Raw genomic sequence first — 25,654 nt, forward strand, 5'->3', positions numbered from 1 at the left:
GGGCTCTCTCTCCGTGCTCGTCTGGTAAACATTCCTCCAAAACTCCACTCCCCTCTGCGACGCCCCCCTCCCCTGCCTCCACCCCCAGCCCAGCCCAGCCAGGCACTCCCCCTTTGCACTCACAGCTCCTCAGACCAGGACACACACACACACACACACACACACTCAGATGTCTTCCACACACAGACACACACGAGAGGCTGGGACACGAGGAGACATGCAGGGACACGCCGCCGGCCCACACTCAGACAAGCTGGGTCAGGAGCGCCTCCATTCCTGGAAAAATCTCAGAAACCAGAAAGGGGAGGACACTGCTGTGTGGGCATCCCCGGGGTGCACTGATGCGGGGGGGGGGGAACGTCACCCCTCATACCAAATAACGACCAACATGGGCACAGAAACAGGATGCCAGTGGGTGAGCACTCACGCGGGTGGGGGTGGGGGTGGGGATAGCCTGAAGACCTGGATGGGAATCCTGTCTCTGCCACTAACCCCATGACCTTACAAGGGACTGGCCTCCCTAAGCCTCAGTTTTTCCATCTGTAAGCTGGGAATAAGAACAGAACACACTTAGCAGGCATGTGTGGACAGGGCACGCATAGTTCCGTTGCACATGGTAACGACAGCTGACTAGGTGTCCTTGATTTTTCTGCATCTCGTGGGTCTGTCTCTGGGCGCTTGCATTGCTGTCTCCCTCTGGTGGTTTGCATATCCTGATCCTGCAGATCCGGTGCAGGTGTGCTGGTTTCTCCTGCTTGTCCATTTCCCTCCCCCATGTGTTTTGCACGTGGTGTGTGTATATGTGTGTGTGTGTGTGTGTGTGTGTTGTGGTCTCTCTGAGCCTGCATGTTTGTGCAGGACAGGCTGAACTCCCAACTCTCTGCTCTTGGCTTCTGCTTCTGTACTGGTATCCCCATAAGTAAAGTAGCTCAGTCATGTCTGACTCTTTGCGACCCCATGGACTGTAGCCTACCAGGCTCCTCTGTCCATGGGATTTTCCAGGCAAGAGTACTGGAGTGGGTTGCCATTTCCTTCTCCAGGGGATCTTCCCGACCCAGGGATCGAACCCGGGTCTCCAGCATTGCAGACAGACGCTTTATCCCCATAGCTCCTCACAGACGCCTTTCAGCCTCTGGGGTCTCGCCCACCCGCCCCTTTTCCTCAGTACTTTCCCACCAGGACCTGGCCTCGGCCTCCTCCCGGGCCTCCTTGCCTCCACTGTTACTCCCTCCAACCCATCTCCCATTCGTAACCAGAGGGATGTTTCTGAAACTCAAATCTGACCCCGATCCCTCCTTGCTTAACCTTGGCTCCTCACTGCCCTCAGGATGAGCCCTGGGCTCCTCAACTTGGCACCTGGGGCTGAGGCTTGGCATCCTCCTTGAGCTGTGTTCCATTTCAATGGAGACCTAAGCATCTATCCTGCCTCCCAAGCCTGACCCCCAGGGTCTTCTCAAATACCTCGTACCCTCAGTAAGTTTCCAGCTGCCATGGAGGATTAGATTCAGCTAACAAACCTCTCTCCTGCCTGGCCCTGCTCTCCTCTCCATGACCTCACCCTGGTCCAGCCCTGTCTTCTCCGACCTGGACTCCTGCTCTGGCCTCCTCCCTGGTCTCCTGGCCTCCACTCACCCTCCCTCTAACCAGTCAGCAGCAAGAAGAATGTCTTTTGGGATTTCCCTGGCGGTTCAGTGGCTAAGACTCTGAGCTCCCACTGCAGAGGGCCGGGATTCCATCCCTGCCCAGGGAACTAGATCCCACATGCCACAACTAAAGATCCTGCATGCCACAATTAAGACTCGGCGCAGCCAAATAAATAGATATTGAAAAAAAGAAAAGCAGAATGTCTCTCAATCCCAAATCAAACCCATTTCCTCCTATGTCCCAAATCTTCCATGATAAACCCCCAAACTGCTTGCTTCGTGCCCCCTGAGGTCTACCACCTGGCTCCTTTCTCTTGCTCACAGGTCTCTGGGCCTCCTCCTGTAGCCCTTTGTCCCCATCTCCTACACGCCCCTCAGCCCCATCTCAGTTGCCCCCTTTCCATGGCATCACTGCCTGGTACTTCCTAGTCAACTCTAGGTCTCCGTGTTACTCACTCCCAACACTGTCCTTTTGTTTTTTTTTTAAACTATATATTTATTTATTTAATCTTTTTTTTTTAATATATTTATTTGCTTGTTTATTTGGCTGTACCTGGTCTTTATGTGCTATCTTTAGCTGTGGTATGAGAACTCTCAGCTGTGGCATGTGGGATCTAGTTCCCTGAGCAGGGATCGAGCCTGGGCCCCCTGCATTGGGAGAGCAGAGTCTTAGCCACTGGACCACCAGGGAAGTCCCTGTCTTTTTCTCTGGCGATGCTGCATGAGTTTTCATGATATATGTATTGGTGTAACTGTGTGTCTTGTGTCTTTCTTCTCCTGCTGGTCTGTGGGCTCTAGGAGAGCAGGCATTGGGTATATCTTGGTCATCACTCTGTCCCCACCACCCTGTAAAAAACCTTTCATAAAGGGGTCAATTAATTACTGCAGCATTATGGGGGGGAATGCAAATATTTGGACCGATCTGCCCACTTGTTTGAATGTTGGGGGACCATACGCACCTAATGGACCTGTCGTGTGCATGGCCAAGATGAATCTGTGTTCGTTCTCTCGAGAACTGTTTGCTTGGGACTTCCATTGTGGTCCCGAGTGGTTAAGAATCTGTCTTTCAGTGCAGGGGATACTTGTTTGATCCCTGGTAGGGAAACTAAGGTTCCCACATGCCGTGGGGCGACAAGCCTGAGTGCTACAACTACTGAGCTACCAGAGAAATATTTATCAGGATGCATCATGGGCAGTGAAGAAAAATACATCAAGGGAAGGGATATCAAGGGGGTGGAGAGTGCCATTTTAGAGAAGATGGTCAGGGAAGGCCTCTCTGAGGTTACGATCAAGGTCTGAAGTAAACAAGCAAGTGAGTGAGTCATGTAAGAAAGGGCATTCTAGGCAGAGGGAACAGCCAGTGCAAAGGCCTGGAGGCAGGCTTCTGGAGAACTTCAAGGAGGAGACCCATATGGCCGGAATGGATGGGGGTCATGGAGTAGGTGAGGTCAGAGAGGGTGTCAGCCTGGCAAGGAAGACTTTGGGCTTTTATTCTAAATATGATAGAATGCACTAGGGGGCTATTTTCCCTACCCAGCTTTATCAATGTGTAATGGACAAACGTATAAAGGACTTCCCTGTAGCTCAGGTGGTAACAAATCTGCCTGCGATGCAGGAGACCAGGGTTCAATCCCCGGGTCGGGAAGATCCTCTGGCGAAGGGAACGGCAATCCAATCCAGTATTCTTGCCTGGAGAATTCCATGGACAGAGAAGCCTGGTGGGTTGCAGTTCATGGGGTTGCAAAGAGTCGGACACGACTCAGTGACTAACACACACGATGGACAAAATTGTATAAATTTAAGGGGTGCAACATGATTCACTATATGTATATATTGTGGAGTGGTTACCATAATAAATTCAGTTAACCCATCCATCGCCTCACATAGTTACCATTTTTTTGGTGTGGATGGTGAGGACATGTACGATCTACTTTCTTCATAAATTTCAAGTATACAGTACAGGGGCTTCTTGGTGGTCCAGTGGTTAGGAATCCGCCTTGCAATGCAAGGGACACGGGTTCGATCCCTGGTCCTGGAAGATTCCACTACACTCGGAGCTAGTTGCCTTTGCCCCACAGCTACTGAGCCCATGTGCTCTAGAGGCCGTGCTCTGCAACAAAAGAAGCCACAGCAATGAGAAGCCAGAGCACCGCAACTAGAGAGTAGCTCCTGTGCAGCAACAAAAACCCAGCACAGCCAATCAATCAATAAATATACAAGACAGTATTAGCTATGTTCCTCAGGTTGTACATTAGATCCCTGAGTTTATTCATTTTGTAAATGGAACTCTGTACCCTCTGACCAAAATCTCCCTGTTTCTCACCCAGTCCCTGGCAACCACCATTCTTTTACTTTTTCATTTAATCAATTAATTATAGCTGGTGGTTTAGTTGCTAAATTGTTCCGACTCTTGTGACCCCATGGACTGTAGCCCACCAGGCTCCTCTGTTCATAGGATTTTCCAGGCAAGAATCCTGGAGCGGGTTGTTATTTCCTTCTCCAGAGGATCTTCCTGATCCAGGGATCGAACCTGGGTCTTCTGTACTGCAGGCAGATTCTTTACCGATTGAGCTACCAGGGAAGCCCCCATTAATTATTAATTGACAGATAATCGACATACAACATTACATTAGTTTCTGATGTACACAGACATTCAGTATTTGTATATATTGTGAAATGATCACCATTGTAAGTCTAGTTTAACCTCCATCACTACACAGTGACCGTTTTGTTTTTTTTTTCTTGCTAAGAGAATGTTTAGGATCTACTTTCGAGGTCTTTCCTGGTGGTCCAGTGGTTAAGACTCTGCTTCCACTGCAGGGGGACCAGGTTCAATTCCTGGTCAGGGAACTAAGATCCCGCATGCTGAGTTGCACGACAGAAAAAAATAATAATAAAGAAATCTCTTTTGGGGACTTCCCTGGTGGTTCAGCAGCTAGGACTCCATGCTGCCAATTGTGGGGGGAGGGGGAGGGGGCGGGGGGGGGTAGGGGTTTCAATCCCTGGTCGGGGAACTAGATCCCACATGCTGTATCTAAAGATCCTACATGCCCCAGTTTAAATAAATAAATAATTTTTGAATAATCTATTCTCTTAGCAACCTTCATATGTATAATACAGTATTATTAACCATGATTACCAGGCACCTAGTACATTATATCCCTCTCTGTTTCATGATTTCTCAGTTTTTTTTAGATTCCCCATATAAGCGATCCTACTACAGTTTGTCTGACTTAATTTCACTCAGATAATGTCTACAAGGTCCATCCACGTTTGTCAGAAATGGCAGGATTTCCTTCTTTCTTATGGCTGAACAATATTCTGCTATGTATCTATGTCACTTTCCCTTTCCTTTTCTTTTGTTTTTTTTGGCTGCATCACAGTGTGTGAAACTTCCTTGACTAGGGACTGAACCCTTGCCCCCTGCAGTGGAAGCGCAGAGTCTTACCACTGGACCACAAGGGATGTTCCTATGTCACATTCTCTTGATCCACTCATCTGCTGACACAGATTTGTTTCTGTGTCTTGGCTATGGTGAATAATGCTACCATGGACACAGGGGTGCAGATATCTCTTGAGACACTGATTTTGTTTCCTTTGGATATATACCAAGAAGTGGGATGGCTGGATCCTATATAATAATTTTATTTTTAAGTTTTTGAGGAGCCTCCAAGCTGTTTTCCATAGTGGCTGCACCAATTCACATTCCCACCAGCAGCGTACAAGCATTTGATTAGGGGAGTGACCTGATTTGATTTGGTTTTCAAAGATCTTGGGCTTCCCTGGTGGCTCAGTGGTAAAGAATCCGCCTACAAATGCAGGGGACACAGGTGTGATCCCTGGTCTGGGAAGATTCCACATGCTGCAGAGCAACTCAGCCTGTGGGCACCATAACTATTAAGCCTGTATTCTAGAGCCCAGGAACCACAATAAGAGAAGCCACTTTGATGAGAGGCCCATGCACAGCAACTGGAAAGTAGCCCTTGCAGGAATGAAGACCCAGCACAGCTGTAAATAAATAAATATCCCTTTATTGAGACCAGTAAGTGAAAGGTTGATGGGAAACTTTCTAACAGGGGCATCAGGACCTGGACACACTACATGGGACAATTTATTATTGATGCTGGCAAGGGACCCAGCACTCCCTAGCGAGGAGCTCTTGCCAGAATAAGCCCACATCTGATCTAACTCCCAGTTTACAGGGAATTCCTGGCAATGGAAAGACATCTTCTTGAGTAGCACCCCCCAAGAAGCCATCAGCCAAATGCAGGATGTGACCCAGTTTCTTCAAGAAATTAGTGGCATTACCAGAGGGGAAAAGGGGGAGGGATAAATTAACAATCTGGGATTAAAATATATACCCAGCTATATATAAAATAGATAACAAGCATCTACCATATAGCACAGGGAACTATACTCAATACATTATAATAACCTATAATAGAAGGGAATATAAAAAAGAATTATATAATTATGTAGATGTATAATTGACTCACTGTGCTGTACATCTGAAACTAATACAACATTGCAAATCAACTATATTTCAATAAAAATTTAAAAAAAAGAAGTGGCATTCAAAAGATTGGGGAATGATTACAGCTTAGAAGATTTCCCTGGTGGAGCAGTGGTAAAGAATCTGCCTGCCAATGCAGGAGAGGTGGGTTCAATCCCTGGGTTGGGAAGACCCCCTGGAGAAGGAAATGGTAACCCACTCCAGTGTTCTTGCCTGGGAAACCCCATGGATAGAGGAGCCTGGTGGGCTACTGTCCATGGGGTCGCAGAGTTGGACATGACTGAGCAACTGAGTACAGAATCCAAATGGAGGCACTGCGTGGTGAGCCTTTGAGTGCTGATTTGAGTAAATAGGACCACAAAGTACATTTCTGGAACCTTCGGGGAAAGATGAACACTAACACTTCAAAAGAGCTAACTGTGATAGGTGTGAAAATGTGGATCATGGTTGTGACTTTATTTAAATAATTTTATTTTTGGCTGTGCTGGGTCTTTGTTGTTGTGCAGGCTTTTCTTTAGTGTCAGTGAGCAGGGGCTATACTCTCGAGTTGCAGGCCGAGGGCTTCTCCTTGCAGTGGCCTCTCTTGTTGTGGAGCACAGGCTCTGGGGCACTCAGGCTTCAGGAGTTGTGACTCCCGAGCTCTAAAGCACAGGCTCAGTAGCTGTGGGGCACGGGCTCAGCTGCTCTGCGGCGTGCAGGATCCTCCTGGATCAGGGATCGAACCCGTGCTTCCTGCATTGGCAGGTGGATTCTTTACCACTGAGCCACCAGGGAAACCCCACAGTTGTGACTTTTAAAAAGTGGATTTTAGGGAATTCCCTGGCGGTCGAGTTGTTAGGACTCCAAGCTTTTCAGTGCTGAGGGCATGGGTTCAGCTGGGGAACTAAGATCCTGAGAGCCACGTGGCCAAAAAAAAAAAACAATAGATTTTAAAGGGGGAGTTGTTTTAATAAGTTAGGAGGCTTTGTTGGAGATAATGAAAGTCTTGTGTGTAGATAGTGTGATGGTTATACATTGTGAAGCTATTTAATACACTTACAAGTGGTCAAAATGATAAATGGATATATTTTACCTACTTTCCCCCAAAAAACTGAAGACCACACTAATTGTAAATACTTTTACTTTGGGGTCCGATAATTATTGTTAAGCCATTCTGAGTTTATGTTCTTCTTTGCTTGCTACTGCAATCATTCTAATATGTCAACTTTTGTATTAATGCAGTACAAGGTCCATCCTTCCTTAAATAAATGAGTTTGCTGGTATTTCTGGTTCCAAATTTCCCTGAATGTGAATTTTGAGTGCAAAGGAAAGCTAGTTGTTGCCTTAATTAATTAATTAATCAGGTGGTACTTTACGGCATGTGGGAACTTAGTTCCCTGAGTAGAGACTGAACCCATGCTCCTTGCACTGGGAGCATGGAGCCTTAGTCACTAGGCACTTCCCCACTGCCTTAATTTAAATAAAAAGAGCAAACCTCAAACCTCACTCGTTCCTTTTCGTATCCTACTGACATAAAAAGTGAGTGAGTGTTCAGTCGATAAGTCGTGTCCAACTGTTTGTGACTCCATGGAGTGTGGCCCACTAGGCTCTTCTGTCCAGGACATAAAAAGTAGCAATAATAATAAATCCAAGAACTTAACATATATTTTGGTGCCTGTTAAGTTCCAGAATTTTTCACATCCCTTCTTTTAAATTAGGTAAGTCTTTTATTGTTTTTTAATTATTTCTTTGGCCATGCCATGTGAGATCTTAGCTCTCTGGCCAGGGATCAAACTTGTGCCCCTACTTTGGGAGCATGTTAAATTGCGTGCCTTTTAGATGCTCAACCCTCAGTGAAGGCATCATCACTAGAAAGTGGCAAAGTTAAGATGTGATCCCAGTCTCATCTTTCTATTTTCTATCATATCACTGTTCTGTGCTACCTCTATAGAACGTAAGCCAAAAAATAAAGTGATCACATCATGGAAAATTAAGAAAAAAAGAAACTTTAGCCAACGATCTATGCATTGCTGAAGCTTTCAGAGGCCAATATCTGCAATTTTTTGTTTGTTTTTGGCTGTGCCAAATGGCATGTGGAATCTTAGTATCCTGAGCAGGGACTGAACCTGTTCCTCCCACCTCACCCCCAGCAGTGGAAGCATGGAGTCCTAACCGCTGGACTGCCAGGGAAATCCCTGCAATTTGTTTTAAAGTGCCTTAAAAAAAAAAAAAAAGAAGAGTTGGATGGGCAGGTGGATAGAAATGTACTGACGAAGCAGGGCAACCAAGGTGGGAGAATGTAGGTGGTGTCCCATGGATGTTCCTGAACAATCCCTTCAGCTTTGCTGCGTGTTTGAAAACTGTCATAATAAAACGTTGCAGGAGAGGGGGGACTTCCCTGGTGGCCCAGTGGTTAAGAATCTGACTTGCAATACAGGGCACTTGGGTTCGATCCCTAGTCAGGGAAATAAGATCCTACATGCCACGGGGCAACTAAGCCCACAACGGGGCAACTAGGATCAACTACTGAGCCTGTGAGCCAGGACTAGAGAGAAGCCTGCATGCTGCAATGAAGATCTGGCGTGCCAAAATTAAGACCCAACACAGCCATAAATATATAAATAAGTGAATATTTTAAAAGAAAAAAAAATCGTCAGGTCCACCGTATTGACTTTATAAAAGAAAATAAGAAATGGAAAAAAAAAAATGTTGGCCGGGGGAATGTCTTTTCCTATTAGGAATGTGTATTCAATTATTTTCTGAGATTGGCTTTAAAATCATCGTAAGAGAACGACTGATGAAATAAAATTAGCAGAAAGTTGATGGCTTATCGAACGAGGCCGGGTCATGGGCCCACTATCCTATTCTCTCTACTGCTTTATATGTGAAAACTTCCTTACTAGATAGTTACTAGTTGACAAATAAAAAGATGCTGCTGGCTGCCTTGTGAAGAGACGGGGAGGGAAAGGGTGGCAGGAGAGGCCAGAGTGAAGGGTAGGGTTTGTGCTTCAGCATCTGCTTTCAGTTTGGGAGGGTGCCCAGGGTGCTGGGCGGTCACCTTTGGGCTGTCCCAAGCTGAGGTCCCCCCACCGCCCCAAGCCCCCTCCCAGGCCTGCAGTCCTGCCCCTCCCCCCACCAGCCTCACCGGAAGTGAGGCCTAGGACAGCTCCCCACTCCCCTCCCCACCCCGACCTCCACATCTGCTACTGATGTCAACAGCCCGGGTAGGCGGGGGCCATGTTTTTCAGTTCCTGCCTAGCCTCGAGGGAGGGGTGGACCCCCGTCCCCACCCCTTACTCACAATGATGGACACTGTCACACTCAGACTAGGCCCTGCCCCGGGGCCAGAACAGGGGCCAGAAGCAAACTTTTATTGCAAAATGGGGACCTTCCAAGTGGCACGGACGTCAGACCTGGCCTCTTCCCCGACACAGGGAACTGGAATCTGGCTCCTTCCACGGGGTCTAGCTGGGACTGTGACGCAGAGTCGGGGCGGTGGGTCAGTGTGTGTGCTGAGGGGGGTGAGGGAGCAGGGGAGGCTAGGGCTTCCCTGGAGGCTCAGTGGCAAAGAACCTGCCTGCCCATGCAGGAGACATTAGAGACATGGGTTCGATCCCTGATATAAGCAGGTGTGTGTGTGTGTGCGCGCATGCTACCCTGGCCTGGGGGTGCACGTGTGTCCAAGTTTACCTGGTCCCCAGGCTTGTGTGCACAATTGCACACTGAGGTGTGTCTGTATTTGGGGGCATCTGGGGATCAGGGTACCTGCAAAGGGGATGCCCTTGGCTGAAGGTGCAGAGGAGGCCGCAACTGCGGCCCCTGAGACTGTTATGTCTTAGCAGGGAGATATCCAGCAGTTAAGCTGGTGTCACACACACGTGGGCTGGCTGTGTTGTTCAATGGTCGGTGGCCTGTGGATGGTGAAAGTCTTATGCCTGGATAGCAGTAGGGTCACCAAGGGACATACCTCTCTGAGGACATGTGTGTGGTGACACGACCCAGCCTGGGGTCTCTGCTCCAGGCTCCCAGAGACGGTGGCACCGGTAAATTTGATGTGTTCAGAGGGCACATGGGCCACAAACACTGTGGGCGTTTCTGTGAGTCGTGAAGGCAGCAGCTGAACGCCCACGTGTGGACTGAGTCCAGGGTGGTTGTGCTGTGTGTTGAGTTGGTGGGTTATTTGGGTCTGTGGTCGTGATTTCACACGGACTGAATTTCTGTCTGTAGAAAGCAGTGGGGCTCAGTTGCCTTGTGGTTCTTGTGGGTGTGTCTGGGTGCGTGGTTGTGTGAGCTGATGACCCTGTGGATGTGGAGGCTGAATATACGTGTGCGAATATACACCTACATGAGTGTGAATGAGGCTGGCTGTGGTGTAGACGCGTGGCTCTGGAGACACAGCCGTGTCCACACCCACCATTGAGGCTGCCACCCTGCCAAGGCTCCCTCTGTCATCTGGTCCACACAGCGAGTGGGGGTGGGGTGGAGGTCAGTGGGGCCGGAATTGCAGCTGGAAGGCTTGTGGGATGTTGAAAAGGCCACTGACGGCCGGCTGGAGGCTCAGGGTGCCCGGTGGGCACGGACCCGCCAGCGAGAAGGCCTGCAGGATGGCGGTGAACAGGAGGAAGAGTTCGGTCCGAGCCAGGCCCTCCCCGAGGCAGACGCGCTTACCTGGAGGGAAGAGAGAGTTGCCGCTGGGCCAGCCGTCCTCCCCGCCAGGCCTGCAGGGGGACCGGTGAGTGGGCAGGGGCGGCCCCAGAAGATACCTAAGGAGAAGGGCAGGAGTGCCTCGTGCTTCTTGAACTTCCCGTCCGCATCCAGGAATCGGCCTGGGTTGAACTCTTCGGGCTCTTCAAAGACCGCGGGGTCATGCAGGATGGAGCCGAGGAGGGGGAAGACCTCTGTGCCCTGTGGTGGGGATGTTAGTCGCTCAGTCATGTCCGATTCTTTGTGACTCCATAGACTGTAGCCCGCCAGGTTCCTCTGTCCATGGAATTCTCCAGGCAAGAATACTGGAGTGGGTTGCCATTTCCTACTCCAAGGGAATCTTCCTGACCCAGGGATCTCCCGCACTGCAGGCACATTCTTTACCATCTGAGCCACTCTGTCCATGGAATTTTCCAGGCAAGAATACTGGAGTGGGTTGCCATTTCCTACTCCAAGGGAATCTTCCTGACCCAGGGATCTCCCGCACTGCAGGCAGATTCTTTAACATCTGAGCCACCAGGGGAGATCATAACAAAGCTACAAATATCCAGACTCCCCTGGTGGCCCAGTGGCTAAGAATCTGTCTTCCAACGCAGGGGACACTTGTTGGGGAACGAAGATCCCGCATGCCAAGGGGCAGCTAAGCCTGTGCACCACTAGAGAAGCCTACACACCGTAACGAAGACCCAGTACAGTGCCCCCTACCCCTCCCTCCCTCCAAAATTCTGGCCCCTAAGCTCTTGGAAAACAGTGGGGATGTAAAAGTATATTAAAAACACCGCAAATTACAAATATCCTTCACCCCCCAGGTTTTCAGTTCCTGAGGGCAGAGCATCGCAGTCTGGAGTGTTGGGGAACCTGACTCACAAAACATAGCGGCATCATGTTTGCTGAATACTTTTACTTAATACGTATTAAGTATTATATATATATTACCTCATATATACTATATACATATATTATACTTACTCACAAAGATACACAAACTCACTAAATCTTTTTAACAAGTCTGCAGGTGTGTGTGAGTGCTCAGGCATATCTGACTCTTTGTGACCCCATGGACTATAGCCCGCCAGGCTCCTCTATCCTTGGGATTTTCCCAGCAAGAGTACTGGAGTAGGTTGCCATTTCCTTCTTCATTTAACAAGTCCAGGGAACAGTTATTAATATGATCCCCATTCTAAAGTTGGGGGACTTCCCTGGCAGTCCAATGGTTAGGACTCTGTGCTTCAACTGCAGGGGACATGGGTTCGATCCGTGGTCAGGGAACTATTAACAGTTGCAAGTTGTGCAGCCAAAAAAAAAAAGACGGGAAAACAAAGGCTCAGAGATCTTAAGCAACTTGCTCGAGGCAACATCTGGACATGGCAATGGCAGAGCTTATTATTTTTACATTTGTTATTATACCTTGAGGGTATGCTGTGATTAAGCTGGGGCTGTCCTAAGCCACTTGGCTCAGAGTCCAGCTTTCTGCCACTACGGTCTTCTGGAGGTGAAGGGTGGGTGGGTACTGGCTGTCCATGAAGGCTTCCCCCGCTTGGGTTTGGGGAGAGGGGCAGCCCCTTCCTTCAACTGAGATCAGAGTCCCCATGTTCCCAAGACTATGGCAGAAGGTGAAGGAAGGTCAGGAATTTGAGGAGGGGGTGAGGGACCTCCTTTATTAGGGACTCTGGCTAATGGGGCTCTGAACTGGGAAGGTTGAGTGAGCAGTGAGGAGAAGGTCATACTATCGCTGTTCACAAAAGAGATTCCTACCCCTATTGCTCGCAGGCTGGGTGAGCTTGGCAAATCTAACCTCTGAGGCTGTTTCCTCATCTGTAAAGTGGGCATGATAAAGCTATAGTGTTGCTCTGAAGGTTAAATAAGGTAATATGTGCAAAGCATTTAGAATAATACCTGGCACAGAGCAGGTCCTTGATCACTGATGCCTGTAATTGCTGTTGCCATTATCGTAGTTGCGATGGTCATTGCTTTAGCAATAGTTGCTGCTGTGGGGTAGGTAGAAGCCCCACTTCCTGCACAGCTCATTTGGTGTTTTGGGGTTTTTCTTTTTGGCCATGCCACGTGGCATGGGGGACCTTACTTCCCCTACCAGGGATTGAACCTGTGCGCCCTGCTTTGGAAATTTGGGGGTCTTAACCAATGGACCACTGGGGAAGTCCCTCATTTGGTGTTTCTCAAGCCTCATTTCACAGATTTCTTACAATTTCAAATTGATAATATTATTGTTTCCGATTTAGTAGAGAAGCAGATGGAGGTTCAGAGGGCGAAGTGATTTGCTCCAGGTCTCAGCTAGAAAACAGCAGGACTGGATTCTAACTACTTTGAGTTGGATTTTACAATGAACTCAAGGAGCAGCTTGCCAGAAAGGCACTTGCGGTTTCCAGGGAGATGTCGCCCCCTGGTGGTGCTAGCTGTGAGTTGCTTTTGAATGAAGGGGCAGGAACTGAGTGTGTTTACGTGTGTGTGTGTGTGTGTGTGTGTGTGTGTGTAGGTGTGGAGGGAGAAGGGGGATGGGAGGTGGAGGGCAGAGGCCTGTGTGTGTGCGTGTGTGTGTGTGTGTGTGTAGGTCTGGAGGGAGAAGGGGGATGGGAGGTGGAGGGCAGAGGCCTGTGTGTGTGTGTGTGTGTGTGTGTAGGTCTGGAGGGAGAAGGGGGATGGGAGGTGGAGGGCAGAGGCCTCCGTTGGCCCTCAATTCTCAACTTGCTTCCCTGCCTGTCACCTTATCTGATTGTCTCAGCCACAACTGGAAGGAGGCAGAATAGCAGGGGACAGAGGAGCCTGGTGGGCTGCAGTTTGTGGGGTCGCAAAGAGTCAGACTCAACTTAGCAACTGAACAGCAACAGCAGCAAAGAATTAGGGTTCACTGGACACATGGGCAAACAGGCTCAGAGACAGCGTCAAAATGCAAGAGAAAATGTATACAGAAAGAAACAGAGGTGCAGAGACAGGGACAGAAGAGAGGAAGATGTCAGCCAGAGAGGAGAGAAAGGAGGAAGATGAAGACACAGAAAGACAAACAGACCAAGATCCAGAGACAAAGACAGCAAGGGACTCGGACCCAAGGCCCAGGGGAGAGACAGCCACTGGGTCTGGCTGACCCGAAAACGTACCTGCGGCAGGGTGTACCCCCGGAAGCGGGTGGTCTTGGTGAGGGCTCGGGGTATTCCCATGGGTACCAGCGCCAGCAGCCGCTGCGCCTCGTGCAGAACTGCATCCGTGTAGGGGAGGCGGGCTCGGTCCCCCAGGCTTGGCCCCTGGCCGGCCCCCAGATTTTGCATCAGCTCCTCCTGCACACGCTCTGCACGTAAGAAGAGGGGAGTGGGAGGTCAAAGGCTGGGCCGGGTCCTGTGATCTCCCCTTGGACGACTCACCTTCTTCTTTTTCTTTTTAAAACATTTATTTACTTATTTAGCTGTGCTGCCCGAATCTTAGTTTCCTGACCAGGGACTGAACCCAAGCCCTTGGCAGTGAAAGCGTGGCATCCTAACCACTGGGCCACCAGGGAACTCCCATCTTCTTGAGCAGCTATGGTTAGGGGTGAGGCTAGTGGGCAAGGAGAGAGAGTCCTCTGTCCCATGTGCTGGGCATCATGTCTCTCTTCCAATTCCTGCAGCAATTCTGTGGCGGGGTGGGGGGGAGCCATTACGTAGCCCCATTTCCCAGATAAGGACACTGAGGCCTGGTGAGCTGAAATCGCAGCTGACTCCATTCCACCAAGGCCACCAGGTCCCAGCTTCCCTGTCATCCCATCCCACTGGCTCGATGGCATTTGATGGAGTGGCCTGCCCCTGAAATGCTGCAGTGCCTTGGGGCACATTCCCAGCCTTCCCTCACCAACACAGCTTCAGGTCTTGCCTGCGCTCTGATAACCCCGGTTTGTTTTTTATCTCCAGTTCTGATCCAGGTGGGATGCCTCCCCCTGGTGGTCCCAGGCTCTTCACACTCAACTTGCCTCCAAATAGCCTCAGCGTCGGGGCTTCCCCAGTGGCTAAGTGGTAAAGAACCTGCCTGCCAATGTAGGAGACTAAAGTTCGACCCCTGTGTTGGGAAGATCCCTTGGAAGAAGAAATGGCAACCTGATCCAGTATTCTCGCCTGGGAAATTCCATGGCCAGAGGAGCCTGGTGGGCTACAGTCCGCAAAGAGTTGGACACGACTGAGCAACTGAACATGTACTCACAGCCTCAGCGTCTCCCCTGAAATAGCTCCTCGTCCCTCTGCCCCCATCTCAGGGTGGCTTCACGGGCCCCCCATCCCTTTGCCTGAGCCGTGGGCCTGTCCCTCGACGTCTCCCTCCTTGTCATCCTCTACCATCTGCCTACCAGGCCCCCTCTTCTCTCCTCACAGCCTGGCCCAGCCCTGTTCTCTCCCACCCAGGTCCCTGCCCTGGCTCCACCCAGTCCTCCTGGCATCCTCTTTCACACTCTACAACCTACTTCTTCATGACAGACCAAAAGATTTCTCTAAAATGCTAATTCAACCTTGCCCTCCCTTGCTCAACAGCCCTCCATGGCTCCCTATTGCTCAGGGTTAGGTGTACAATGTACCACCAAGGCAGCAAGGCTGGAGACATCTGCCTCCTTTCTCATTTCACTGTGCCTCAAGCTGCAGCCGGCAGTCCCCAGACTTCCCGCTCTTCAGACACCCTGGATGTCCGGGCTCATTCTCATCCCCACGCTCTGGCTCAGACTGCCCACTCTATAGAACATTCTTCTTCTCCAGCCCTCCCTCCTGTTCCCGGGGCCCAGCTGGTGGAGAAGGCTCCTACCTTGGACCTGAGGGTATTTCAGCAGGAGCAGCAGGGTGTATCGGATCGTGGTGCTGACAGTCACCGTCCCGGCGAACAGCAGATACACGACCGTCATCAGCAGGTTCTCGTCGGTGAATTCTGTGTTTGGGTCTTGCTTCTCCTGGGAGAAACCACGCAGAGGGACTCAGACAACACAGGCTGTGGGCAGTAGAGACCCAGCACAGCCAAGTTTAGGGTATAGTACAGCAAGTTAAAAGCTCTGTCAGGGAGTTTAAACAAAATGTATGGGCAAGTCGAGTCTTGACATTAGTTCTGTTGGCTTGAAATGGTTTAAAAATGAAAGAGTGGCTATGATTAAAAAAAACCCAAACAGAAAACGACAAGTGTTGATGAGGATGTGGAGAAACCAGAACCCCTATCACCAAGGGGACGTATGAAAGGGTGCGGCTGGGACTTCCCTGGTGGCCCAGTGGTTAAGAAGCCGACTGCCAGTGCAGTGGACATGGGTTTGATCCCTGGTCCAGGAAGATCCCACATACTGCAGAGCAACTAAGCCTGTGAGCCACAACTACTGAGCGCACATTCCTAAAGCCCGTGCTCCACAACAAGAGAAGCCACTGCAGTGAGAAGCCCGTGTTCCACAAAGAAAAGTAGCCCCTGCTCACTGCAGCTAGAGAAAGCTCAAGAGCAGCAATGAAGACCCAGTGCAGCCAAAAAAAAAAAAAAGCAGGATGCAGCTATTATGGTAAATGGTACAGACTGCTGTACCTTAAAAGCTACAAACAGAATTACCATGTGATCTAGCAATTCCACTTCTGGGGATTTATTCAGAAGAGTAGAAAGTAAGAAAAAAAAAATAGAAAGCAGGCTCTCGAAGGACATTTGTACACTCATGTTCATCGCAGCATTATTCACACTAGCCAAAAGGTGGAAGCAATCCAAGTGTCCACTGACGGATGAATGGATAAAGCAAATGTGCTATATTCATGCAATTCAGCCTTAATAAGGAGGGAAATCTTTGTCACGAGGTACAGCGATAATGAATCCTGAGGACATGATGCTAAGTGAGATAAGCCACAAAAGGACAAATTCTGGTAGCTCAGATGGTAAAGCATCCGCCTGCAATGTGGGAGACCTGGGTTCCATCCCTGAGTCAGGAAGATCCCCTGGAGAAGGGAATGGCTACCCACTCCAGTATTTTTGCCTGGAGAATCGAATGGACAGCGGAGCCCTGCAGGCTATAGTCCATGGGGTCACAAAGAGCCGGACACAACTTGGCTACTAACACACACACGAGGTGCGTAGAGGAGTCAAATTCATAGACAAAAGGTAGAAGGGGGGTGGCTGGGGGCTGGGGGAGGGAAGAGGGCGGAGCTGTCTTTTAATGAGTACAGAATTTCAGTTTTGCTGGTTGAAAAGAGTTTTGGCGATAGGTGGTGATGACGTAATATCTAACACTACTAAACTGTACACTTCATTTTTTTTTTTGACCATGCCACACAGTTTGTGGGCTCCTAGTTCCCTGACCAGGAATCAAACCCAGGCCCTTGGCAGCAAAAGCGTGGAGTCTCAACAACTGGACCACCAGAGAATTTCCAAATTTTTTACATTTTAATTTTTTACAGAAGTATAGTTGATTTATGATGTTCCCAGTATATAGCAGAGTTATACAGATTGTATACAGAATGTATAGAGATTCAGTTATACATATTTAATTGAATCATATTATATATATTCTTTTTCAAACTCTTCCATTATAGGTTATTACAAGACATTATACTTCCCTGTACTATATAGTAGGTCCTTGTTTATCTATTTTACGTACAGTAGTATCTGTTCATCTCAAATATAATTAAATCTTTTAAATTCAAAAAATGAAAGGGAATGGAAATTCCCTGGCAGTTCAGTGGTTAGGGCTCCATACTTTCACTGCTGAGGACCTGGGTTCAATTCCTGGCCAGGAACTAAGATCCCACAAACCATGTGGCATGGCCAGAAAAAAAAAGTAGGGCCACGGAATTAAGAAAAAAATTCCTCTCTCTCCATGAGCAGGGTGGCTGCATGTATTCAAAGACTGTGGCCCTGAGTATCTCCCCTAATTGCAAAGTGCATACAATTAAAAACTAGTTCTTTCCACAGGGATCATCGTAATGCGAATTTTCCCATATACTAATTGTTCTCACATAATTAATAAAGAGGACTTTATTAGTATAATTTGCTATTGCAAGGTTTTGTAAGTAAACCATTGTCATTGGTAGGAACTGTCCTGTGTGGGTGGGGGGAAGTGACAGTGAGGGTTGACAGCAGTGGGTCAAGGGGCTTGAGGCCTGGGCAAGGGGCTGAGGTTGGGGGGAGGAGAAGATGCAAGGGACTCAGATCTGCATTCACAGAGGGACGTGCAGAGAGAAAGAGGGAGGGTGACAGAGTGTCCCAGCTACACCACGCGGGTGGGGGCCGGCCAGGAGGCCCCCCCCAACCCTAACCTTCCCCACCTTTGCCATCTTCAGCAGGAAGGCGTCCACGAGGTCGTGCGCGGGGCCTGAGGCGTCTAGGCTCCCTTGGTGCTGCCGCACCTGCTGGGCGGTGAAAGCGGCCACAGTGCCCAGGTGGCCGAGCAGCTGCGTGTGGGGGCCCGGGAGGCACTGTAGGAACCGGGAGAACATCTCGTAGGTCTGCGGGGAGAAGGACAGCCATTTCCACGGGGGCCCTGCACCAGGGCGGAGGGGCAGGCGGGCAGGGCGCTCTGGGCTTACCTGGAAGAGGTGGGCAGGAGCCTTTGGGGAAGGTGGCCGGAGAGGGGTCCCAGCCACTTACCTGGCCCCACGGGGAGCTGGCCCCCACGGCGATGCCGCCAGCCGCCTGGACCACGGCCTGGAACTCCTCATTGTCGTAGGGGAGGCGGAGGTCGAAGACAAGGGAGCAGATGATGTTGCAGGTGGCCTGGGCCAGCAGCAGGGAGGGGTCAAACGGCCGTCCTGGAGAGGGGAGCACGGGGGGCGGAGGCTGTGATGGAGACAGGCAGAGCGGAACTGACTTGGGCAGAGCTGGTCCACAGAGATGGAATAGGGGCCCGACACCACCGGAAAGAGACGGGCACAGAGTGAGACAGAGACAGCAGACTGAGATAGAGGGAGATGGAGAGACAGAGTCAGCGCAAGAGAGATACTGAGAGACACAGACCGGGAAAGAGAGTTAGACATGGGGACTTCCCTGGGGGTCCAGCGGCTAAGATTCTGCACTCTCACTGCAGGGGGCGAGGGTTCAATCCCTGATCAGAGAACTAGATCCCACATGCCACTCGGCTTGGCTTGGCCAGGGGAAAAAAGAGAGAGAGAGGGTTAGAGAGAGAGAGAGACTTATAGGAGAGAATAACAGAAAAATAGAGAAAGGTGGCCCAGTGGTAAAGAATCCACCTGCCAGGCAGGAGATGAAGGAGACGCGGGTTTGATCCCTGGGCCGGGAAGAACTCTTACAGGAGGACATGGCAGCCTGCTCCAGGATTCTTGCCTGGAGAATCCCACGGATGGAGGGGTCTGGCGGGCTACAGTCTGTGGGGTCACAAAGAGTCTGACATGATTGAGCGACTGAGCACACACAGAAAAAAAGAGGCAGAAAGAGTGATGCGACAGTACCAGGGACACAGGCCCTCAGGGAGACAGCAGGATGGACGGAAGGTGGAGGAAGACCGAGGTGGAGGTAAACAGAGTCCCCATCCTGGCCCTCAAGGGAAGAAGGTCCTGCCACAGTCGGGCCGCCCTGCTGACCTTTTGTCCCTCGGAGCGCCTCCACCAGACATCTGGCCTCCGTCTGGATCAGCTCCTCGCCTTCTCGCTTCCCCATGCCCAGGTCCCGCAGGGCCAGTGTGGTGAACTTCCTCAGCTGCCTCCATCGCTCCCCGTTGGAGAAGAACACCCCTGCATGGACGGCTAGGCTCAAGGAGGGATCGGCCCTCCCCCTGATCCCCAGGACTCCTGCCTTCCTCCCAGCGAGGTGCCCTGTCCTGAGTCCACATGAGCCTAGTCCAGGGAGGGGGGCTCAGGAGGCGCTCCATCAGTGCCTAACCTTGTGTCAGAGGCTGACCTCCTGGGGTATCATTAACAGGGATTATCCAGACTTCTTGTGTCTGGATAATTCACCAAGGTGAATGAAGATGTCTTCCTTTCTTCTGTCTATCCTTCTTTTTATTCCTCTATTCACCCACCCATCCTTTTATCCTTCCTTCCTCTTCCGCTTTCTCCCTCCCTCCCACACTTCTATCCATCCATCTTAACATTTATGCAGGTCTTCTCAGCTGGCCCTGGCGGTAAAGAACCTGTCTGCCAACCCAGGACAAATAAGAGAGGCAGGTTCGATCCCTGGGTTTGGAAGATCCCCTCTAGAAGGAAATGGCAATCCACCCCAGTATTCTTTCCTGGAGAATCCCATGGACAGAGGACAGAGGAGCCTGGCGGGCTACAGTCTATAGGGTTCCAAAGAGTCGGACATGACTGAAGTGACTTAGCACGCATGCACGCATTGGGTCCCAGGCCCCAACGCCCCAAACAGGGAAGGAGGAGGAAGGAATTGCACTGTTCTCCTCTTTATCCACGAGACTTGCTCTGGACAGACCCTTCCCTGCTCTGAGCTGTTTCCACTTGTGGAATGCCAGCCCACGGTGGCCTCCTGGACCCCTCCTTCTGGATGTCCCCTGCCCACCCATCCCTCCACTGGGCCCCACACTGGCCTCAGCATCTCTCCTTGGCTCAGCCACTGAGCATCCCATTCCCTGCCCAGAGTCCTGCATTCCTCTCCCGACCACCTCCCCTCCCCACTCCACAGCCCCAGCCCTGGTCCAGCTCAAGGCCCTCTCTGGACTCCCACAAAGGAACCAGAGGACTTTTCTAACTCTGACTCTACTCTTTTCCAGGAAAACCCAAAGTCTGGCTTGACTCAGGCTCTGCATGATCAGGCTCCGCAGACTTCTCCAGCCAGCTTTGTTCCTCATGCACTCCCACTGGCCTTTTCTCACTTCCTCAAAGGTGTCAGCATGTCCCCTCTGCCTCGCCCCTGCTGTTCCCTCTGCCTGGACCACTCACCTCTTCCTCCTCACTGAACTAGCTCCACTCAGCCTTGAGGTCTCAGCTTAAATGTCACCTGCTCTAGGAAGCCTTCCCTAATTCCTTCCATTCTCCCCTCAACTCCCTCTGCTCCTGCGGCTAGTAGAGGGCCCCTCTGTCCTGCTTTCAGGACTGTGCATGCATGCTCAGTCATGTTTGACTCTTTGCAACCCCATGGAGTAGCCCTTCAGGCTCCTCTGTCCATGAACTTTTCCAGGCAAGAATATTGGGTTGCCATTTCCTCCGCCAGGGGATCGTCCCCACCCAGGAATCGAACCGGAGTCTCTGGCGTCTCCTGTATTGGAAGGGGGGTTCTTTACCACTAGCGCTACCTGGCTTTAGAAATCTGGTCTCTCCCTCCCACTGTCTTCTCACACAGCTCATCACTCCCACAGTAAAACGTCATTACATTTGTTACTGCTGTGTTCCCAGTACCCAGCCAGGTGTAATGAAAAGTTGTCAGTCGATGAATGCATGCTTATCTCACCTCCGTGCTTTTGTAGGTGCTGGTCTCTCTGCCTGGAACACTGTTCCCCTAATCCTATGAATCTCAGCTCAGACTCCCCATCTTTCAGGAAGACCTCCTGGACAGGCTGGGCCAGGCACCTCCTCCAATCCCACCAGTCCCAGGGCTTCCCACAGGCCAGCCCTGACCTTCCTGGACCGTCACTATCTGTTGACAGGTTTGTCTCCTCCTGCCCTGTGAGCTCTGGGGGAGCAGGGCTGAGGCTGTTTATTCACTGCCGTGTTCCCTGGAGCACCCAGCACTGGCCTCCTGCTTTCAATCTTAACACAGAGAATCGTTTGTATTTTGAGAGTTTGCCCACTAATTCCCCACTCCAGTACTCTTGCCTGGAAAATCTCATGGATGGAGGAGCCTGGTAGGCTACAGTCCATGGGGTCGCTAAGAGTCGGACACGACTGAGCGACTTGACTTTCACTTTTCTCTTTCATGCAGTGGAGAAGGAAATGGCAACCCACTCCAGTATTCTTGCCTGGAGAATCCCAGGGACGGTGGAGCCTGGTGGGCTGCCGTCTATGGGGTTGCACAGAGTCGGACACGACTGAAGCGACTTAGCAGCCACTAATTCCCAGTGTCTCAAATGCTCTCCCTTTTCCTCCCAACCCCGCGGCTTCCCCAGGAGCAGTAATAACTCTATTACAACCAGATAACTAATGAATGTTGACTTTGAGCAATCTTCAGTACCATTAGTTAATAGGCACTGTTATCATCCCATTTTACAAATGAGGAAACAGAGGCCCAGAGACCTTGAACCACGCACAGAAGCTCACATGCCAATAAATGGTGGCAGGCTCTGAGTGAAAGGACTCAGCAGCCTCCAGCTCCCCTTATGACTCACCGTGGTTGTCGAAGGTCCCGTCCAGCGTTGCCACCATCCCCCGCCCGCTGAACTCCTCGGCTTGACCTCCCAGGGCCTCCTGCACAGCCTCGTGCCCAACCAGGACCACCACGCGCCGCCAGGGTCCCAGGTACACAGTGAACACCGGTCCGTACTTCTTACTCAGCTGGGAGCAGGGAGCGAGAAGTGTGAGTGATGTGGGCAGGCTGCTGCCTCTTAAAGTCTATGTGTCTCCATCGCGGCCCCTTGTCTCTGGATGAACCACCTAAGAGGAACCCCTTCTGCTTCTGCCTCACCTCAAATCGAAATAGTCCCTTTGGGAGATTCAGTTCTTGTTTTGTACCAGGCTCCCAGCCCCCTGCTCCCAAAAGCTCTCCTTCCCCAAACTCCATCACCCAACACACTCTCTGGTCCCCATCCCCTTACCCTGCAGAGCCCTAACTTCTGACGCCAGGACGACCCAAGACCCATTATTACCCCCACAACTCAGACATATAGCAGCAAAAATGGGCACGGATGATAACGGTGGGCTTCCTTAATCCCCGCCCCCCCAAAAAACTAACCACCCCTTTGAATCACTGTTAAATCCTCAAATTCTGGGAGCAGATATCACCAAGCACCAGCACTCTCTCTCCAAACAAGACCGCTACCCGCCTTGCCTTGTACGGAGGACCCCAGAATGGGGAACCTCTGGCCTTTCCTCACTCCCCCCCCACCCCGAAAAGGTTGGGGCCACCTCAGCCTTCTTTCTCTCCCTCCTTTCTCCTTCCCAGGAGCTTCCGGCTCCCTCCTAGTTGAGTTCCAGTATCCACCTCCCCCCACCTCCTCCAGCCCGTATCCCCGTCAGTCTGGGCAGACAGATTCCTGGAATCCTCCAGCCTCTGCCTCCAACTCCCCCGCGTGAGGGGCTGGGGGTTGGGACACCCTTTTACTCTCTGCTCCCTCCTCAGGAGACTCACCTGTATCTCCCCGCTACCTCTCCCAGTGGGCCAAGCCACCATGGTCTCTTCTGCTTGAGGACTCTTGTCTCAGCTCCGGTTCCCTGCACCCTGCTCCAACCTTCCTAGGATTCTCCCAGTCTCTCTAACCCGGGACCCCTGCCACTCTGGATCCTGCTTCCGACCCCTCAAACCCTCTCCAGGATTCTCTGCCTCTCCTAGCGCCATCCCCACCCTAGCCTCCTTTCTCACCATCACTCCCTCAACTCTCTCAGCCCGGGACCACTACTCCCACCCCATGCCGGGGGATCTGCAGCCCCTTCGGCCTGCATCCTTTAAGATACCCAAGGGCCTCTCTGCGTGGTCTCCCGTCTTGGGATCCCCTCGCGTCTCTTGGCCCTGGCACCCCTGCCACCCACTCTCCTCTAGCCGGGACGTCCACGCGGCCGCTCACCCGCAGGAGCCCAAGGTAGAGCGCCCCCGGCCGGAGCTGCAGGAGGTTGCCCAGCAGCGGCAGCGGCGTGGGCCCCGGGGGCAGGTGGCCTCGGGCCCGGGTCGCAGGCAGCGCCAGCGTCACCACCAGGAGCAGAAGCAGCAGCAGCAGCAGCGCCCAGGTGCCTGCCGCCTCCATCTCGGCAGGTCAGCGGCTTCTCCGGGTCTCAGACTCCCCACGCGGCCTGGCCCGTCGGGGGCGGGTGCGGGGCGGCTCCCTCCCTCCCCGCTGGAATCCTGCCGAGGAAGGCGGGGCCGGAGCCTCTCCCAAGGCGTGCGGGCGGGATTCTCTCCCCGCCGCCCGATTTCTTTCTCCCAGATGACCGCCGCCGCCTGGTGTCGGGGACACACACTCCCCAACGGTAGTCTCCCAGGTCCCCCAGGTTCGAGGGGGCGGAGACCGCTCCCCGCGCCCCAGGTAGGGCGTGGACCCATGGGAGGAACCTGCAAGCCGGAGACTTTGGCCGCATCCTGGAGGCCACACCCCAGTGTCTGGCGGCCACCCCACGCCGCCCTCCCCAGCTCCTGCCTCCTTCCTCACTGTTATCTGGGTGTGTGTGCGAGCGTGTGTGGTGGGTCTGAGCCGGTTTCCTCTAGCATCTTACATCTTCACCACGAACTAGGAGGGGGGACGGGACCTTTAACAATATATAAAATACATAACCAACAAGGACCTACTGTATAACACAGGGAACTATGCCCAGTATCTTTTAATAACCTGTAATGGAAAGGAGTCTGAAAAAGAAAAAAATATACATACACGTGTACATATTATTTGGGCTTCCCTGGTGGCTCAGACAGTAAAGAATCCGCTTGCAAGGCTGGAGACCTGGGTTCGATCCCTGGGTCGGGAAGATTCCCCTGGAGGAGGGCATGGCAACCCACTCCAGTATTCTTGCCTGGGAAATCCCATGGAGAGGAGCCTGGCCGGCTACAGTCCATGGGGTTGCAAAGAATCAGACACGACTGAGCAACTAAGACAGCACAGCACGCACACATGCGCGCGCACACACACACACACACACACAATATTCTTATATATACATTGTTGTTGTTCAATCGATAAGTCGCGTCCGACTCTTTGTGACCCCGGGGACTGCAGCACGCCAGGCTCCTCTGGCCTCCACTATCTCCTGGAGTTTGCTCAAACCCATGTCCATTGAGTCGCTGATGCTATCTAACCATCTCATCCCCTGCCCCTGCTTCTCCTCCTGCCTTCAATCTTTCCCAGCATCAGGGTCTTTTCTAATGAGCTGGCTGTCAGCATCATATGGCCACAGTTTTGGAGCTTCAGCTTCAGCATCAGTCCTTCTAATGAATATTCAGGGTTGGTTTCCTTTAGGATTGACTGGTTCGATCTCCTTGCTGTTCAAGGAACTCGCAGGAGTCTTCTCCAACAGCACAGTTTGAAGGCATCAATTCTTCAGCGTCCTGCCTTCTTTACAGTCCAGCTCTCACAACCATATGTGACCACTGGGAAGTTCATAGCCTTGACTACATGGACCTTTGTTGGCAGAGTAAAGTCTCTGTTTTTCAACACTGTCTAGGTTTGTCATAGCTTTCCTGCCAAGAAGCAAGTCACATATACACATATATATGTGTATATATTTATATATATGTGTATAAATATATACACATATATATAAAACAGGGACCTACTGTATATCACCGGGAACTGTACTCAATATCTTGTAATAAACTGTAATGGAAAAGAATCTGAAAAAGAAAAATATATACATGTGTACCTATATATATATTACATACTTATATATACAAATGCAATGTATATATAAATATATATGTGTGTATATAGATACATGTATATCTACATATATTAATTATATACATATATATGTATGTATATGGGCATGTGTAACTGATTCACTGCTGTACACCTGAAATTAACACAACATTGTAAATCAACCGTACTTCAATAAAAATTAATTAGTTAACAAAACAAACTAAACAAAAACAATAAAGAATCTTGGTTCAGAGAGCCTTAGGCCACACAGCTAACAAAGGGGCTCAAATAGAATTTGAGCTCAGGCCAGTCTGAATGACTAAACCATTCATTCACTTCGCAGTATAGCACAGTGGTTAGAACCATGATGTCTAAAGCCAGACTACTTGAGTCCACAGCCTAACTTCTCTGTGCCTCTGCTAACTCATCTGTAAA

General features: G+C 51.0%; 1 protein-coding gene across 1 annotated transcript; it reads right to left on the minus strand.

Moving 5' to 3' along the window:
* Positions 1 to 10,606: 10,606 nt before the first annotated feature.
* Positions 10,607 to 23,859, minus strand: CYP2S1 (cytochrome P450 family 2 subfamily S member 1). The gene is made up of 9 exons (XM_081516241.1): positions 23,441 to 23,859; positions 22,049 to 22,214; positions 19,356 to 19,505; positions 18,406 to 18,566; positions 18,084 to 18,263; positions 15,610 to 15,751; positions 13,953 to 14,140; positions 10,899 to 11,040; positions 10,607 to 10,803 (listed from the first exon to the last, which is right to left on the minus strand). Exons 1-9 carry the CDS (start codon positions 23,615 to 23,617, stop codon positions 10,622 to 10,624), a joined length of 1,488 nt encoding a protein of 495 aa, XP_081372367.1. The 5' UTR covers positions 23,618 to 23,859; the 3' UTR covers positions 10,607 to 10,621.
* Positions 23,860 to 25,654: the final 1,795 nt, after the last annotated feature.

This window comes from Giraffa tippelskirchi, chromosome 7 (assembly GCF_054371585.1).
Source record: "Giraffa tippelskirchi isolate mGirTip1 chromosome 7, T2T-mGirTip1v1.2.pri, whole genome shotgun sequence".
Taxonomy (NCBI): domain Eukaryota; kingdom Metazoa; phylum Chordata; class Mammalia; order Artiodactyla; family Giraffidae; genus Giraffa; species Giraffa tippelskirchi.